This window comes from Panicum virgatum, chromosome 3N (genome assembly GCF_016808335.1).
Source record: "Panicum virgatum strain AP13 chromosome 3N, P.virgatum_v5, whole genome shotgun sequence".
In the NCBI taxonomy this organism is placed as follows: domain Eukaryota; kingdom Viridiplantae; phylum Streptophyta; class Magnoliopsida; order Poales; family Poaceae; genus Panicum; species Panicum virgatum.
This window is the reverse complement of record NC_053147.1, coordinates 32,184,603-32,202,013: the sequence shown is the minus strand read 5'-3', so window position 1 is coordinate 32,202,013 and position 17,411 is coordinate 32,184,603. Positions and strand designations below refer to the sequence as shown.

The following is a 17,411-nucleotide window of genomic DNA, read 5'->3' as shown; positions in this document are numbered from 1 at the left end:
CCGAGCGGAGGAGTTAATCGGGATGTTCGGCCGGAGCTGCTGGATGCTTTGCGAGGGGCAAGATTTTTTTTACCGTAGCAAGCTGACCAGCTGGGGACAATCGGCACCATAAATCTTAACATAGACGATAAATATTTTTTACGACGACGTGGACAGGCTGAACTACCGCCGAGCCTTGGGGCTTTCATATATAGATAGAAACAAGGCAAATGGAATGACAGTTTTAGTAGCACCTTTACAATTTTCTAGTGGCAAGTTTGTGATATAGAGGTTCAACGCAAGTGACAAATCTGTAATTGCCCAAACAACGGCAATGCGAGTCCATTTGCAATAATGAGATTTACATGTGCCGTTGCTTACCATAACACCAATGAGATTTACAAAGAGAGCAGTTAACTATTGGGACCGAGTGACACCATGGATATATTGTAATGACAGCTGCCAAACCGGTAGGCGAGTATACATGACATACGAAGAGAACGCAACAGTCCCAGATCACCAGTTTTGATCTCAAGCCGCTCATGGTCAGGATGGTATTGCCAACAACACATATGACAAGGGACCAAGCTCACTATTACACTCAAGTCATCGGCAAGTACCATCATCATAAGAAAAATGATCTTGTTCATTAGTGCAAAGAACAGAGTAAACCCAGAAACTGAACTATAGATTTCTGCGTGAGATACTACAGTGGATAGACGAAAATCTTGCCATCGGTGTGGTACCTTTCGCACAGCTTCTTCAAAGTACCCACTGAGTGCTGCATTGCGTTGAGCTTCGTATCCATGAACATGGCCTGCAAGAATGACAGTTATCAATCTACCTTCCCATAACTTAAAATCCATGTAAATCAATAAACAGATCATGACACATTCGGTACTTGATTATACCTTGTAGTCATCACCATACTTCTCTATTAATCTGCCGATGCAAACATGTTGAATTTTAGTCAGTGGTTGCAATGGTGCAGATTTGCCATCCTTCCTTTTCTTCCCAAGTGCAGATTTCAGATCTGTTACATAGAAACATTTGGATGAGTACCATACACAGGTAAACTGTTATACTCACTATTGAATCATAGGAAATTTCTTTCTCAATCTATGTTGCATAATTGAAGTCTTCCATGCACAATAATTAAGGTATGATAACTGTGGTGTTTTAAAGGCGTCGCCTAGGAGTCCAGGCGGACCTAGCTTGCCTTAGGAAACAGCCACGCCTTGTCGCCTAGGTGCCGCCTAGGCATCGAGGCGTACCCAGCTCGCCTTGGGTCGCCTTGTCGCCTTTAAAACACTGATGATAACCATGCACAAGCATAAAAGGTACCCCTTAAACCACATCAAAGGACAAATGAAACTATACATGCATAATACACCTCTAAATGATATATTGCTACTTTGCATGGACATGCTAAAAGCAATCTTCAAAGAATATCAATTGAAGCAAACACACTTTTTATGGACATCAGTGCTGAGGAATATAGTTCATAGGCAAAAGAATCATGATCAAATATTGCTACAATTAATACATTATGCATTTTGAGGTTCTGCTTCAATACAATATATTATAAAAAGATGAAATAGAATCCAATTTTAGTTCATTGCACATTTCATGATATACAGAAAAATCCATGATAGATAGAACTCACTGCATATAGCAGAAACCTTTTTTATTCATACTCTTCAGATAATGCATCATCAACTTGAATGAAGCAATGCAACTGGCAGAACTCATTACAAAACCATGTGCGCTTTACATTTTAGTCTTTGTTCTGCCTGCTCTAACACTGTTATTATTGAAAAAAAAAAGAAAAAACATTATATTTGAAGAAGCTTTCTCCGGAACTACACACTTCTCAGATAGTCAGATTGAAACATCAGCTTCTCAATTCCTAGATTAAAGTGTGGAAGAAATCAGATTTATTTTTAATCCTACCTCATTGCTGGATTCACGTAGCACGCATTTCTTTATAAGATTCAGCAATCAAAAGCAATCATTCATAATATAGAGGAAATCAAATTTATGAGAGACTCGTCAAAACCTATATATAACATCACAGTTACCGACACATAAGATTTTATATTGATCAATCTCTCAGAACAGCATAGTCACTCAATGACTCAAGCAATCAATCACAGCAAGCAAGATTTGCAGCCAATATAATCAAACTAGACACATCCAAATCAAGGTGAAGCTACCGCCTTTATCCTGAGAGGTTAGAGCTACGCGAAACATGCGAATCGCACCAAAAACTTTGCACTCATATACGGCAACTCAGCTCCAGGACTTCCCAATAAACACCATGAAACGGTGCAAGGGGCTCACCGTCGTTCTCGAGGTCGCTGCCGGGGTCGATGGGCTCGAACTCCGGGACGGGGGCGCGCGCGGCAGCGATGTCGGGCGCCTGCAGCGGCGCGCTCTGGACGAGCCGCGGGGTGCCGCGGGAGTGCGCGCCAAGGAAGTTGGGGTTGGCCACCACCCCGAACGCGGAGTAGTTCTTCACAACGCTGCCCTCGGCGTCCCAGCTCGCCCCGCCTTCGGCGGCGGCGGCGGCGAGCGCCTCGGGGAGTTCGAAGGCCGGCAAGAACTCTCGCGGCTTCTTGCGCGGGAGGCCCACACGGACCTTGGCGCGGGAGCGCTTCAACTTGCGCCGCGAGCCCCCCATGCGTCGCAGCCGGCGGCAGCTAGTGAGCTTGGGTTCGGAGAGGGGCTAGGGTTTTGGTTTTTTTTTTTTTACCAGTAGGGTTTTGGTATTTTGGGGGAAGAGACGGCGGCGAGGGGGTGCGGAGCGGAGGAAGAAGAGAATCGAAGAGCGGGCCGGGCCGATGTATCTCGCTAAAGCATTTTTCTTTCTGGGCCAAATTTATTGGATGGTGGGCCGAATAGGATTTTAATGATAGCCCAAATATCGTTTCTTTTGGCGCGAGAGTACTATACGTCTTGATATACAGAAAGCGGAATGTTGCAGTGTCTGGTTCTTCTTCTTTTTCTCTTTGCGAAAGTCTAAGGTTCTTTTCTTTTCTTTCTTTCAAGCTGATTGTTCCTGGTACCACCTCTGCTAAAAAATGGTTTTATAGACTGTCCGAACGCAGGATGCTCTTTTGACAACTAAATTGTGTACCTTTGACTGAATTGGAAAAAAAAATCCTAGGTCATGCTAATCCGATTGTGTTATGATTAATTCCCATGGATATTGGCAATCATTGCGTCATCAGTACCGTAAAGAAGGATATTATCCTAATATAATTTCTTAAACATATGATCTCTGGTCCCAAATGTAAGTTGTTTAAGATATCAACGTGGCCTTCAATATGAAACTTTGAGATAAATAATTTAGTTATAGATATTTATATATATTATGAAATGAACGGGTGCCTAGCCTGATTGATTAGATGGTCTCAGTAGCCGTCTTCAGACCCTGAGTTTGACTCCTGGTGGCAGCGAATTTTATACTAGAGTTAAAAAAAATCTCTCGCTTGCCGCCAAGCTAAAGCGTGAAATTAAAGGAAGGTTCGGCCCACACTTATATGGGTAACGGCACCCAAGGATGGGCATCGGTTTGGGGTTTTTCTCTTATTCAATGCTTAGGGATTTCCATGATGAATCTCGTAACATCAACTATGCATTTTCAATCTATGTTATTATTTAACTTTTCATGTATTGACGAGTCTAGTTAAAGAGATCCTAAAGCGATCTACTTTTGGAACCGGAGGGAGTACATGCAGCATTTAAAACCATATAGTATAACTATATGGTGAATAAATAATAGTTTTGCTGAAAGCTTACACACCAACCAAACAAAAGTATCCGCAGCTTTCATTAAATAAGGAAAAAAATTAAATTCCTCTCCTCAACTATAGTTAAAATCCGGATAACCTCCTAACTATCGCTTGGTTATTTTACCATCCAAACTATGCCTTTGGTTCAAATTACCCCCTAATATGGTTTATTTTTTTTCATTTCTTCATGCATAGGTGGAGTTTATGTTCAATTTTACAAGATGATAGCACACATCATACAACATGTTACAAAAAAATACATCAAAATTTTTTATCAATATTTTGATAGGTTAGGATATTTGATAATAAATTAATCTTTAGAGTTCAAAATTATATAAAAATAACGATCAAAAAATTATAATGTTTTTTTAATGTGCATTGTGATGTCCACTACAACCCTACAAAATTTTGAAATTAGAATTCAACTTGTGTATAGAGAAACAAAAAGACAAATTGTCGTTTGGGGTAAAAGAAACTAAATGATATAGTTTAGGGGGGAAATTGGGTCAAGTTACTGTTTAGGGGTTATTCATACTTTGGCTATACTTGAAGGGATTAAATTGAACTTTTTCCATTCAACAAACACAAACCATCACAAGAATAATAAAAATATTATTTGAGAAATTTCCCAATGCAAGAATGTAATTATTGATTTTCGGATTAGACCAGATAAATCATGACATATATTGTTGATCTGAAAATCGCATCTCTGGCGCAGCAGTTGTTAAGTCGTTTCTGTGAAGAGAGTTTTGCTGGCACAACAGATACTTCAATAGCCCATTACACATAGCTAAACTTTTTGCAAGCACAAAACCATATCTTGTTAATTGAAACCGCCAAATTACATATAATAACTCTCTATCAGGTTTGCAATTGCAACATCAAGGGCAATGGAATATATTGTCCTTTCTAGTTTCTATACATCTCCGTGGTGCAGAGTACACGAGACAAAATAAGAACCTTGCATTGGTACAGATAATGGTACTCTGTAGATTCAGTTCTGGAGCGACATTGTCCAGATAAGATCAGAATCCGAGGTGACCGTCACCTTATCCTCTTCCACGATATTTGACGTTCTGATCAATCCTCCGTAGCTCATGCTGGTATTGTCTGTACAAATGAAACGCATTGTAAAGCTCATTTTTTGTTGCTAAACCTACACCATGCAAGATAAGGACGACACTCATCTAAATTCCACTGTAGTCCAGTGGTCGTGGTGCTAGTTGACGGCATCCCAATTGGGATCAACCCACAGTGGGGGCCTTCGATCGACCGTTCAACGTGGATCTCATGGGTGTGTGTTTTTGGGAGGAGAAAGATCAGACAATCATTCGATAGGAGGATGATATTGATGTTTGGAAATATATGAAGTACATTGATATTTCCCATCTCATGATCAAACCTTCCTCCTAATGCACCAAGGACAAGGATGCAGAGCTGCAGAAAAGACATGGCAACAAATTTTGTAAAGACGGGGTTGTTCTTCTATCACTTGTTAATACTAGTAACAAACTGCATTGTAAAGCTGGAAGTAAGGAAATGAGCATACATTAGATTTGTCTGCAACAGTTGAATTCTTAGCTACAAAAGATATACACTTGTGTAAATCAGTGGTGTCCTGATCATGTGACTCATCAACTATTTTGGTACCCTGCAGTTGATAACACACGAGAACTGTTTCAGAAGATATGCTTCAAGATAAGAGTTTGTTTTGAGAAAGCCCTGCATGAAACTGAAGATCAAGTACTAATGTACATATTGAATTTTTTTAATGCAATAAGACTAAATATGTGATATAATAACATCAATGACAAAATGATAGAGATGCTCAGATGCACTTTTTGCAGGACAGAAGAAACAAAATGTCAAGGTCACAAGAATCTGCAACCATTGTACTAAAGCTGATACTATAACTGCAATCAATTAGCTGTATCTTAACTAGATACCACCACCAATATTGTGATAAGTCAGAACAAAAAAGATACTGTTATTTATCCACTTTTGGATAAGACCTTCATTGGATAGATGCAACTCCAAGATCATTATTTTGTTATGATAAAAAAGAATAAACTAGCACAAGGAAAAGGTCAACTAAAAGAGTCGCTAAGAAAGTTAAATTAGTATCTGATCTTCTTGTCCTCCAGCTTATTATCAAGCAGTTGTAGTGAGGGCAGATGTTTCCAAGAATTATGTAAATACATTTTCTTTTATCAAGTTCACGATCCACTAATGGTGTTCCTAATTACCCACAACTAAGCTTCCCACAATCAAACATACCTTCATTTCCTAGCTGAAGAAAGTGTATGAAGAATCGTAAATAACAGAATTAATATCTGAGTGAATGAAAACACAGAATACCACATATCATTGCAAATTAATGAGAAAATTTTATCGGCTGGCATCTGATTACTATGTACCAAATAATCTAGTTCAAACCTCATTTATTTCCTCGTATCTAGTTCTGAATTAGGAAATGTAAATTTAAAGCAGTTTACCAAGTTGGAATAATATTCCTTCACTTGTGGTCTTACTGAATCCATATCCCCTTTGATTACATCTGGCTTGTACCTTCATAAAGGAATAAGAAAAACCATTAGGTAGCTGTTTGAAATGCACAATGGAAGTGCAATTCGAAGTTACTGCTAGCCTTTTGCCTCTACAGGAAAGAGCTTATCGGGCCTTAAGCATATTCGTTCATGATATAGCAAATAACTAAGTGAATGCAGTAAGCACTACTAACGGCAATGCAGATCTTAGCCAATAAGCTGCCGTTTTACCGAGAAGTGCCCGCTAACGCCAGCAGCAGCATCAGTAGTAGCTGAATTTTGCAGAGCCAAAAAATAATAATAATTCCGCTCTAGTAGAAGATACCAGAAACGTTTACGCTTGCCCAGAATCAGACATGCACACAGCAGCAGCAGCAGCAGAGCAGAACAGGCAACGCGTCGGCATAGCACACCACTGTCCCCGAGCATTGCATCAAGCACGCGCTGGGCACGCTTGATGTCGCAGCAAGACTCGAACAGAGTTACAGAGATCGCAGTCGAAAAGCACGAGAGGAATCCTTGGACCGGGGCGCGTCGTTACGACGTACGTACCTCGCGCAGACCTCGCCGGCGCCCTGGCCTGGGAGCAGCTCCAGCATGCCGTCGAAGACGCGGTTGGCGCCGCCGTCGGCGCATACCCGCAGCGCCGCTGGTCCAGCCACAAGGAGCCGGAGGCCGCCGCCGCGCCAGCCGCCAGGAAAACAGGGAGCCCGTCAGTCAGCAACGTGCGCCGGCGCGCGCGGTTACAGCAACCAAGAGGATTTCAAAGGGAGCAGACGGGCCGCCGTGCGGTTACCGCGGGACCACAGGAGGGGCGCGAAGCGGGGCAGCGGCTGGTTGAGGACGACGAGAGCGACGGTGGCGGCGTCGGCGCTGCCGCCGCCAGGGGACGGGGAGGGCGGCGGGAGGAGGAACGCGGAGGAGTGGCGCATCGTCGGCCGCTGCGGCGGCGGCGGCGGCGGCGTGGGAGCGATTGCCATGGAGATGGAGGGCGGTTGCGCGCGGGTGTCTGGCCGGGTCGTCGGCGCGGGCGTCCGGTGTCAAAGCTCGAGCCGCCCTCGCTCGAGGGTCGTCGGCGTGGCGGGACCAAGCAATTTTCGCCAACTAACGGTATCAGTAAACCAGCAGTAAATCGCCGAAAACCGCTATAAACCGCTCGAAATGATAATTCAAATTCAAAAAACCGGTAACCGTTGTTTACCGACCGGTAATCGATGTTTACCGACCGGTAATCGATGTTTACCGACCGGTAACCGTCGTTTTTAACCGGTAAACACCATATGACTTTGGAAAATTAAAAATTTTGGCAACATTTCACCGTAATTTTGTAAATATCATTACTGATGGTATATATCAAATAATTATATAACATTTACACATACATAGAATAGAAGTTCATATCCATAAAAATAGAAATTCACATCCATAGTCCATATAGATCATCACAACAATAGTCCATGCAAATCATCACAACCATAGTCCTCACAAACCATCATCGTCAATATATATAATACATAGTAGTGGTTTCCGGTCTAAATGAACAAATGAACAAATGAAAATATATGTACATATTTGAAATATGAACACACATATATACATATAGCTAAAATGAACAAATTAACATCCAACTACCATGAACAAATGGATCCATATAGCTAATATGAACACATATTTTTGAATATAGCTACACAACAAACATCTAAAAATCAATGTAAATTCAAGAAATACTCACAATGCAGTGTTTCCGGTCCAAACGCGCTGATTTCCGCTCGGAAAACGCCGAATACCGCTCGGGATTAGAGGATACCGCTCGGGATTACCGGTCCGAAAGTTTTTTTATTTTTTTGAGTGCCCAAACAGTCAAATATTTGAACATGTTCTATATTAGAATGATGTATGTCATCTCTACTTTTTTACCATATTTTTTTTCTTTTTTATTTCAAATATTTTTGAAAATTTTAAATTCGGGCGAAATTTTTCGAAATTTACCGCCGGTATGGGTTGCCGCCTAGTAGCGGTATCGGTAAAAATCGGCGGTAACTGGCGGTTACCGATCGGTAAGGAAAACACTGGGCGGGACCGCGTGAGCGTGATGGTTGGTTGGCTGGCTTGGCTGGTTTCTGAACAAGCCTTCAAATCGTGTTTTCTGGTCAGCGGGGGCCACTCTCCTCGCTGGCGATTCATTTATTTGCTCCACCACGTGGTCCAGGCCCTGGCCCAGGCCCAGGCCTAGCCCGCTGAACCTCTCATTCCGGCTTGGTAACCCAAACAAAATTATTTTCAAGTAATTTTCAAGTTTACTAGCAAATTAAAATCTACCGAAGAAAAACATGTTTAAGGCTACAAAGATTTAATTATTTACTAACTGGCAGCATATCATATGCAAACCAGATATCTCGTGGAAACTATATATGGAAACCTCCACCAACACCATCGGATCCTCATCTCACAGCTACAATCGCATGCCTGACATTCTTTCAAAAAACTGCCCGCCTGCTCTATACCCGATTCTGCGAATTTGCGAAATCCCCCCGCCTCCCCCTGATCCCATCCCAGGACCTCGCGCGACGTTTCGCATGCCTGGCCTGGGAGACCGTACGTGACGCCCCAGAGAGGACGCCCGCATGCCGCCAGGGACGCCGCCCACCATGGACTCCCACTACGATGTGGCCGGCGGCGTGCCCGAGATGCCGGAGAGCAACAGCGACTGGACGATGCCGCCCTTCCGCGACGCGGCTTCGACCTTCCGTGAGACGGCTGCGATGGAGTCCGACGGCCTTATCGCCATGGACACAGGCGCCCTTGTCGATGTGAACTCCGGCGTCCACTTCGCCGTGGACAGAGCCGCCCTTGACTCCATCGTTAGCAGTGGTAGCCTTCATGCCATCGTTAGTTTGTAATGCAGTGGTAGCCTTCATCTTCACGTTGATACAAATCTTGCTGATAATTGGTAATGTTCTTTGCATGCAGTGGAAGGTGAAGCTAAACTCGCTCGATCGATGTTGTTAGTGCCTGTAATGAGGCCGACGATATGGATCATGCCGCAAACGGAGGTGTGGGAAATGCAAGCAAGTCGTAGATCATGATGCACGGAATTGCCCAACCAAGGTTGTTGGCTGATTGTAAACAACTTTTTATACTAGTGCTAATTTTCATGGTTTTTATTAACTGAATGTTCAGTGCTCTCATGTTTCAGTGTTTTAGTGATTGTAAACACCTTGTAAAAAAATCAGCATGAATTTTCAAAGATATGATCCTTCTGGTAGTAGCAACCGAGATACAATTTTTTTCAATGTTTCAGTGTTCTCTTTTGAAATCTCATGATTGTTTTAGTGTTCCAATCTGTTTTTGGTGAAATGACGGTGTTTCAGTGTTTTACCTGCCTGATCTCTTTTTCAATGTTTCAGTGTTTCAGTATTGTTTTAGGAGGCAAGTAGCACTTTCAGACTTCCAATCTCAGTTAGCACTTGATTCACCTATGGCGATGTACAGTAAAGTAGACAGGCAACAGGATTACAACTCCTCCAAATTGCAAGCGAGACATAAGGTTCAGGTACTATTTGATAGATTAGAAAGCATTACAAGTACAAGTCTGCCATCAGACAGTCAAACGGAACAAAAAATAAACATCATCTAGTTCTCAAGGTCATTTGCACAACCGAGTTGGAATTTCAGTGCCATATCTGACAGTAATGGTGCAATTGAGATAAAATTTTTCAATGAATTTTGCACACAATGTTCCACACTTCTGTTGATTACATAGGAGGCACAATTGCCATTACAATCATTACAGCCATTGCACACATAAGTTTAGGCAAGTCACAAAAAAATCCTTTTGTTCAGCCATTGCACACACAAGTTCAGGGGACGTGCGCCGTTGCTGCCGGTGATGCGCAGCTGCCGGCGAAGCCTGCTGCCGATGAAGCGCCGCGCTATTGCTCCAGTCCGCGCTGATGCTACCGGCGAAGCCTACTGCCGATGAAGCGCCGCGCCATCGCTTCAGTCCGCGCCCTACCGACCTGGGCGAGGACCACCACCATCGAGGACCACCACCCTCGACGACGGACGCCAGGAAGGCCACCTCCGACTACCACTGATTCTTGACGGCTGGATCGGAGGCGGCGCGGCAGATCGGAGGCTGCGGCTGGATCGGAGGCGGCCGCCTAGATCGATCTCGAGAGGTGGGGGGATCGGATACAGAGGTTCAGGGGCTTGGGAGAAAAAGTAATGGGAGGCGGATGGCGCAGGGGGTGTTTTGCGAAACAGACAGAGTGCTGGCGGGCGTTTAAGTGCAAAATGCGCCCACTTTGCTCTAGGCCATCGGATGCCCATCCAAAGATTCTGATTGGAGTTTTCATAGTTTCCATGGGATGCCTGGTTTGCATACGATACGCTCCATTACTAATAAGCTGCAAAGTATACCATAATGTTTTTAATCTTGTGTGTCTCTGCAAAGTACAGATATTTCTTTTGAATAGAGTTGAACTATGGTTAATTGGATAAACAAACTCAAAAATCTAAAATGGAGAGGGCTCTCTAATTAATTAGTGTTAAAGGGAGATCTTTCAAACTCTTCTACAATGGACATCTAATTTTGCAATCCCGTATTAATTAAGAAAAGTAATTTTATACTCTGTGGAAGCTAAAAAAAGTAACTTCAAAGTGCACTAAAATTAGAAAAGGCAAGTTTACGATCCATATCTTCATTTCGAAAGTACATTTGTACTCTGTGAAAGTTGAGAAAAAGTAATATGGTAGCCCTTAAATATTAGGAAAATAAACATAAATATTAGGAAAAGAAACTTTATGATTTGTGATAGGATCACAGGAAATAATTTGCCAATGATATATATGATATGAAATAACTTATGACTTATTTATATGACACATAAATTAAAATTTATTTTTAAAATGTAACTTCACTACTTTGACCGAAACATGCTCGAGTGAGATCTTATTTTGAAATTTTTAGTGTAATAATATTTTGATTTGGATATATGCTTCTAAAACTCTATGTTTTTCAATTAGAAATGGATTTGCATGTGCTTATAATACCCTCGCATGTCCTAAATAATCACAGATTGATGAATATATAATGATCATTTAGTAGAAAAGATGCACTGCATTAATTTGGTCGTAAGAAAGGAAATGATAGCTAACAATTGGTAGTAGCCTAGTTGGTTGGCCATCTGTGGCTCTAACCCCGGTCCTCGCACCATCTGAATATACCCTTAGCTTGTATTAGGCTTGATTTCCTTGTAACCTTATCTCCCCAGCTTATCTCCCCAGAGTACCTAAAGGGCGGGTAGGGATCTTCTCCAAAGCATAACCATCTTAGACAATACTAACAATCAAACAACATGCATGGTATTAATCACTCGTAGCTTTAACCTATCTAAATCTTTGTTACTTGCACCTTTGAGTTTCCGACACCCACCCTACAAATCTACACATCTGGTGGGCTTAGCGTAAAACACCGACATTATCCTTACATAAATAAATTATTTTAGACAAACAAAAGGAAAAAAAAATTAGTAAAAAATAATATATAAAGTATTTAGGAAAACTAAATAAAAAATGAGTATAAAAATAGAAAAAATATGAAATAAAGCTGTGAGTATATGAAAGAAACGGAAAATAAAAGAAAAAAGAGAGAATAAATAGAAATTTAAAATAAAATAACAAAAATAAAAATGAAGGGAGAATAGTAAATAAAAAAGAGAGAAAAATATATAATAAATTACAAAGAATGAAAATTAATGCAGAAGGCGAAAGTAAAAAGAAAAAAAATGAATTTACTTATAAATGAGCCGCAATCTAAACGGACCACGTCAGTTTTCAGGTGATTAGAACAGGGCGAGGCGTTGGCACGCATAAATGACCTTTGTCTATTTGATTTCGGATGTCTATTTCCAGTCAACAACCCCCTCTAACCACATGTGTATTTGGGCCGGGGAAAGCTATTCATCGCGTGTGCGGGTGGCAGCGAAGCTGTCGCAGAAGCGCCGCAACGCGCCCTGTTCATCTTCTACCTCCAGCCAGGGAGGGGGGAGCGCCCGCTGGCGAGCTAGGAGAGGGGGGGAGGGGGAGGGGGTGGCCGGCGAGGGTGGTTGGTGGGGGAACGGCCGTCGGCGAGGTCGCCGGCGGCCGGGGTGGTGGAGGGCGGCGGCGGCCTTAGGATCCGGGGTTGCTGGGGGTGGGGCGGCTCCATGGCCACCAGACCTAAGGTGGTGGTGGGGGATGAATCGACCGGCGGTGGGCGGGCGGCGAGGCGGCGCGGCGGAGCGCCGCCAGACGGGGTGATGAGCGCCGGCGGCGGGGCCAGGTCCCGGGCGGGGGCGTGGTGTTGGGGGAGGGCGGGGATGCGACCTCGGTTAGCGTCGGCGGCGGTGGAAGGCGGGGGCGCGGCGCCGAGAGCTTCTGAGATGTATCGACGGCTAATCGCACAAAGTGATGAATAGACACCCCCATTTGGGCCGGGTTACTAGCCACAGCCCACGGCCGGCGCCGTTCCTGACATCGCCCCGGCATTTCTGTGACACTCGAGCTCGTCTGCTACTTTGGACTCTGGACATAGTGGGCTCATTCTGAGGCCAAATATTTTGACGGTGGCATTTGAAATCAAAGCGTATCGATGAAATTTATGCCGGCTGAGCAATGGGGAACGGTTTGAATTATTTGTATAGGCAAGTGTACTATGAAATCTTTCTTGTTGCAGCATGTCATAATTTAGTGGCACGGAACAATGCAAGGAAGTGACCGTGAAATTTCTACAAGTACACGCCGCTTGTTGTCTTCTCACCCGCGCGCTTTCTGACGAAGTCATCGGCATCGCCGTCAGTCGCCATGGTGATGATCTCTCCCCTCCACAGGGTGATCGACGGTCGCCGGTGGGACGCCGAGCGCCTCCTCGGCCGCCTCATCGTCGTCGTCCACGCCGCGTTCCTCGACGCCGGCTTCGTGCCCTTGGGCGCCCACGGATCCCGGCGATCCCGAAGGCCTGGTGGTAGCACGGTTCCGAAGCAGGCGGGCAGGACAGCGTCGGCTCTCTCGCTCCGGTACGGCGCACCGCAGCTGCCGCACCACCGGCAGGGCTCGGAGGCCGCCGCCGTGCTGAGGATGCTGGCGCACGGGCGGAGGCACCTCGTCCTCTACGTCAAGTGCGACCCGTGGCCGGTGGAGCGCTGCGTGCTGGTCGACGCGCTCGCTGCCGCGCCGCTCCTGACGGGCGGCCTGGACGGCACGGCGCGCGCCCTGAGGAGGGACGCGAGGCTGGCGGGGCTCTGGCGGCGGCTCTCCGACGACCTGTGCCGCGGCGCCCTCGTCGACATGTGCCGCAGGAGCGGCGTCGCTCTGGAGCCCACGTTCATGTCGCTCCCCGGCGACGCCAAGGCGGCGGTCCTGGCGCGGCTCGCGAGCGGCGCGGACCTCGCGAGCGTCGAGCGCGTGTGCACGGGGCTGAGACGCCTCGTCGCCGAGCGTGACCGCCAGCTCTGGAAGCCCAGGTACGACGCGCTCGCGCTGCGCGCCGCGTCCTGATTGCTGCCCGCCGCCGACTGCTCCCGCTCGCCGGAGACGAGCTGGAAGGAGAGGTACGTGACGGCCAGGCGGTGGACGCCGCCGGGATGGCATCTAGGAACGCCCGGCGATGCCGAGGTGGTCCGTCGCCGTTTCTACGTGGTGTATTGCTACTACGCTCCACCGGTTCACTTCCGGCCGCGACAACGACCGGTCGATCGTGATGACGAGTCGGAGCCGGAAGCAGACCCTGTCGCCGACCGAAGAAGGAATCGGATAGCGGCGGGGAGAGGCAAGCGCGCCGCAGGGCGAGGCCGGTCGCCGCCGTCTCGTGTCGAGGAGAATCGCCGGCGCGGCGCCGGCGCAATCCACGCGCCGTCTTCTCGGTACCGATGGAAACACCGGTGACCGGCCCTGCTTATGCTCTTATTCGTACTACTACTTGCGATGCGAGAAACATGTGGAATGATGTTTCTGCCTTCAATGAACTGATATCAAACTGAAGAACACCATTTCCATTAGTTCGATGAATTAGCCTCCCTTAACGCCCTTCCATTATTGTGTTAGATTGTGTGTCATGGATGGGGGTGCACCGTGCTTAATTGGACAGTCTATTCCCTTAATGCCCTCCTATCTATTGCTCTGTCTCAACTCTAAAGTACCCTAAGAGCAAGCATTATAACATACTGTTTGCTGAGTGCCTTAAGATTTGCTGGGTGCAATTCTTCGGCACTCGGCAAACAAGCTAATTGTCGTGTGTAGCTCAAAATATACACCACAAACATCCGGCACTCGACAAACAATCCCTTTGCCGAGTGCAGGATTCAGGACACTCGGTAAATACCGAGTGCAGGATTCAGGACACTCGGTAAATAATGTGTTTGTCGAGTGCCTCTAAAAGAAACTCGACAAAGAGCGGCACGTGCCCGCCACATGCACACAACTGTTGAACCTAGCGCCGTCTGTTAGCTCTTTGTCGAGTGTTGTTTAGATCCCAAAATTTCAATTTTGGGATCTAAACATCGTTTCAAATATGTTTATCCATCTTCTGAATTTTCTGAGAATTTTCCAGATTTATTTAGCAATTATTCTTATTTCTATTGAGCTAAATCTATTTAATGGAAAAGTCCTACAATCTTTTCCACGAGATTTAGCGATCTTACTTTTTTTAACCCCAAACTATCTCTCAGATTTTATTTCAAAATTTTAAGGTTAAATTTCTCTTCTTTTCCATTTCATTTTCTCTCTTTTCACCTTTTCCTTCTTTTTTCTCTTTTTTTTTTGCTCCTTGTCGGCCCACTCTTGTTTCCCCTCTCCCTGGCCACGTTCCATGGGCCCACTCTTGGCCCGTGAGGCTACCACACGTCCGCACGTTTTGGTCTCTTGGCGCGGGAAGCCAGCAACCCAACGCCGCACGAAACACTTGCTGCCAGCATCGCCCCTTCCTCGGCTCCCTTGCAGCAGCCAGCAGCACTACTAAAACCGCGTGACCCGAGGCCCCGCGCCCTTGCCTTGCCGTCGCCTGGTCCCTGCGCCTGCGTCGCCCCTACTGATCTACCTCGCGCAGCACCACCGCTGCAGAAGCTCACATGGACGCATGGAGCCCGTCACTACTCAGCTTGGCCAAAATCCTAGAGAAATGCTTGAAAAACGGTAGGGATTTCGTTTTCCTAGGATATTTGGTAGGGAACGTGTCCTAGGGCCAAATTCGACGGGAAACCTCTATTGCCCTACGGTTTTCGTGCTTTCCCGAGGAAACTATAAACTCTAGGGAACTTTTCCAAAAAAACTAAAAAAAAACATCGACCCACCCCCACCCCAGCTGGTTGCTAGCCACTACTGTGCCCATCGCCGTCGGACATGTGGCGCCGTGCGACACGACGAGCGCAGAGATGCGGGAGCAGCTCCGGTGTGAGATGCGGGAGACGAGCTTCCAGGCGAGCGCCATCCCCGACCACGGCCACCGGCACCGCGTATGGCCTCAGCGCGCTCCGCCCGCTGGGCCGGCGAGCCTCACTGCCCCTGCGTGCCCCTTCCCCGGCCACCGATGCCGTGTTGGCCCGGCAAGGGTTGCCCGGCCGTGGGGCCCCGCTGGCCTGCCGCTGCTGAGGAGCCTTGACGTTGGCCCTCACCCGTGCCGCGCCGGTCCTCGGCAAACGGGGCCGCCGCTTCTCGCCCGGGCTGGCCCCGGCGAATAGGGCCGCCGCCTCTACCCAGCGAACACCGACGCCCCGCTGGTGGCCTGCGCGCGGGCACCATGGAGGAGGGGAACCGCCGCCGCGCCTCTGCTGCCGCACGGGCCTACATCTGGCGGAGGAGGGGAGCCGCCATGCGCTCCGCAGATCCGGAGCCGTCACCGCCGCATAGGCCCAGATCCAGAGCCGCCGCTGCCGCGCGCCCGAGGAGGAGGGACACTGCCATTGAAAGCATCTAGGCCCCTAATTCGAGTTTTGGTAATTAATGACAACGGTTTGTGGATTAACAATTTCATTTGAGATAATGAGCATAGGTTGATCCACGGATGAAAGGGAATTGATTGTGATCATACGATGTTTTGGAGTTGATGTGCAAAGCTCGGGCTCAAGGCAAAGGTATCGAATAGGGCTTTTGCATTTTACCGGTCATAAGGCGATTAGTGGATGAAAAATGACCAGATTTGTTGGATAGATAGCCGTACTATCAAGAGGGGTCGTGTACTCGTGCTTGACGGGTCTTTAGTGCCGTTTTGCTCAAAATGTCTAGATGCATGTATGAGGACGATGTTTTGAAAAGTTTGAAAATAATTTCAAAAATGAGTGCTGACTGTCTAGTGCAGACGGTCCGGCCCAAGGGAGTGGACAGTCCGCCACACATTTGAGAATTGTACTAGAGAGGTTGTTGGTCTGTAGTGGGCTTGATTTTTATAGGGCGGACGGTCCGGCCCAGGTGGGCGGACGGTCCGCCCTTCTAACTCAAAATTGTACCAGAGACGTTGCATCTCTGGTTGTGCTGATTGTCCGAACGGCGGACGGTCCTCCCCTGGGGCGCGGACGGTCCGCCGGTCACTTGACATTTGTACCAGAGACGTTTTGGGTCTCTGGTGGAATCTGTGGATGAACGGCGGAAGGTCCGCCCTAGGGGCGCGGATGGTCCGCCGGTCATTCTGAAAAGTGACCAGAGACGTTTTTCGTCTCTGGTGGTTTAGAACTTATAACCGCGGACGGTCCGGCCCTAGGGCGCGGACGGTCCGCCAGGTCTCCAACGGCTAGTTCTGACACACAATCATTGCACTCTGACTCACTGGTTTATAAGGGCGGACAGTCTGGTTTTTGAACTGCGGACGGTCCGCGATTACGCAGAAAAGAGTGTAACGGCTAGTTTTTGAGGGGATGTCTATATATACTCAATGTCTGGCCTTTGGGAGGCTCTCTTGGCCATTTGGACTACATTCTTGACACTTTAGAGCTGAAGCATCCATCTCTCACATATTCTTACTTAGAGATTGCATTCTTGTGAGTGTGAGAGCGTCCTAGTGCATTGCATCAAATGTTTGAGCTTTGTGACATTTAGGAAACTTCAAGCAAGCGTCATC

The 17,411-nt window shown here is 46.7% G+C and overlaps 3 protein-coding genes across 3 annotated transcripts; 1 reads left to right on the top strand and 2 right to left on the bottom strand.

The window, feature by feature from the left end:
- Positions 1 to 296: 296 nt before the first annotated feature.
- On the bottom strand, positions 297 to 2,761 carry LOC120665720. The gene is made up of 3 exons (XM_039945378.1): positions 2,323 to 2,761; positions 891 to 1,012; positions 297 to 796 (listed from the first exon to the last, which is right to left on the bottom strand). Exons 1-3 carry the CDS (start codon positions 2,660 to 2,662, stop codon positions 686 to 688), a joined length of 573 nt encoding a protein of 190 aa, XP_039801312.1. The 5' UTR covers positions 2,663 to 2,761; the 3' UTR covers positions 297 to 685.
- Positions 2,762 to 4,529: 1,768 nt separating this feature from the next.
- Positions 4,530 to 7,398, bottom strand: LOC120665719 (thiamine pyrophosphokinase 3-like). The gene is made up of 6 exons (XM_039945377.1): positions 7,119 to 7,398; positions 6,875 to 6,971; positions 6,272 to 6,344; positions 5,326 to 5,427; positions 4,964 to 5,213; positions 4,530 to 4,886 (listed from the first exon to the last, which is right to left on the bottom strand). The coding sequence occupies exons 1-6, from the start codon at positions 7,300 to 7,302 to the stop codon at positions 4,771 to 4,773; spliced, it is 822 nt and encodes a 273-aa protein (XP_039801311.1). The 5' UTR covers positions 7,303 to 7,398; the 3' UTR covers positions 4,530 to 4,770.
- Positions 7,399 to 13,168: 5,770 nt separating this feature from the next.
- LOC120667752 (F-box protein At1g70360-like) lies at positions 13,169 to 13,861 on the top strand. The gene has a single exon (XM_039947760.1). The coding sequence runs from the start codon at positions 13,169 to 13,171 to the stop codon at positions 13,859 to 13,861; it is 693 nt and encodes a 230-aa protein (XP_039803694.1).
- Positions 13,862 to 17,411: the final 3,550 nt, after the last annotated feature.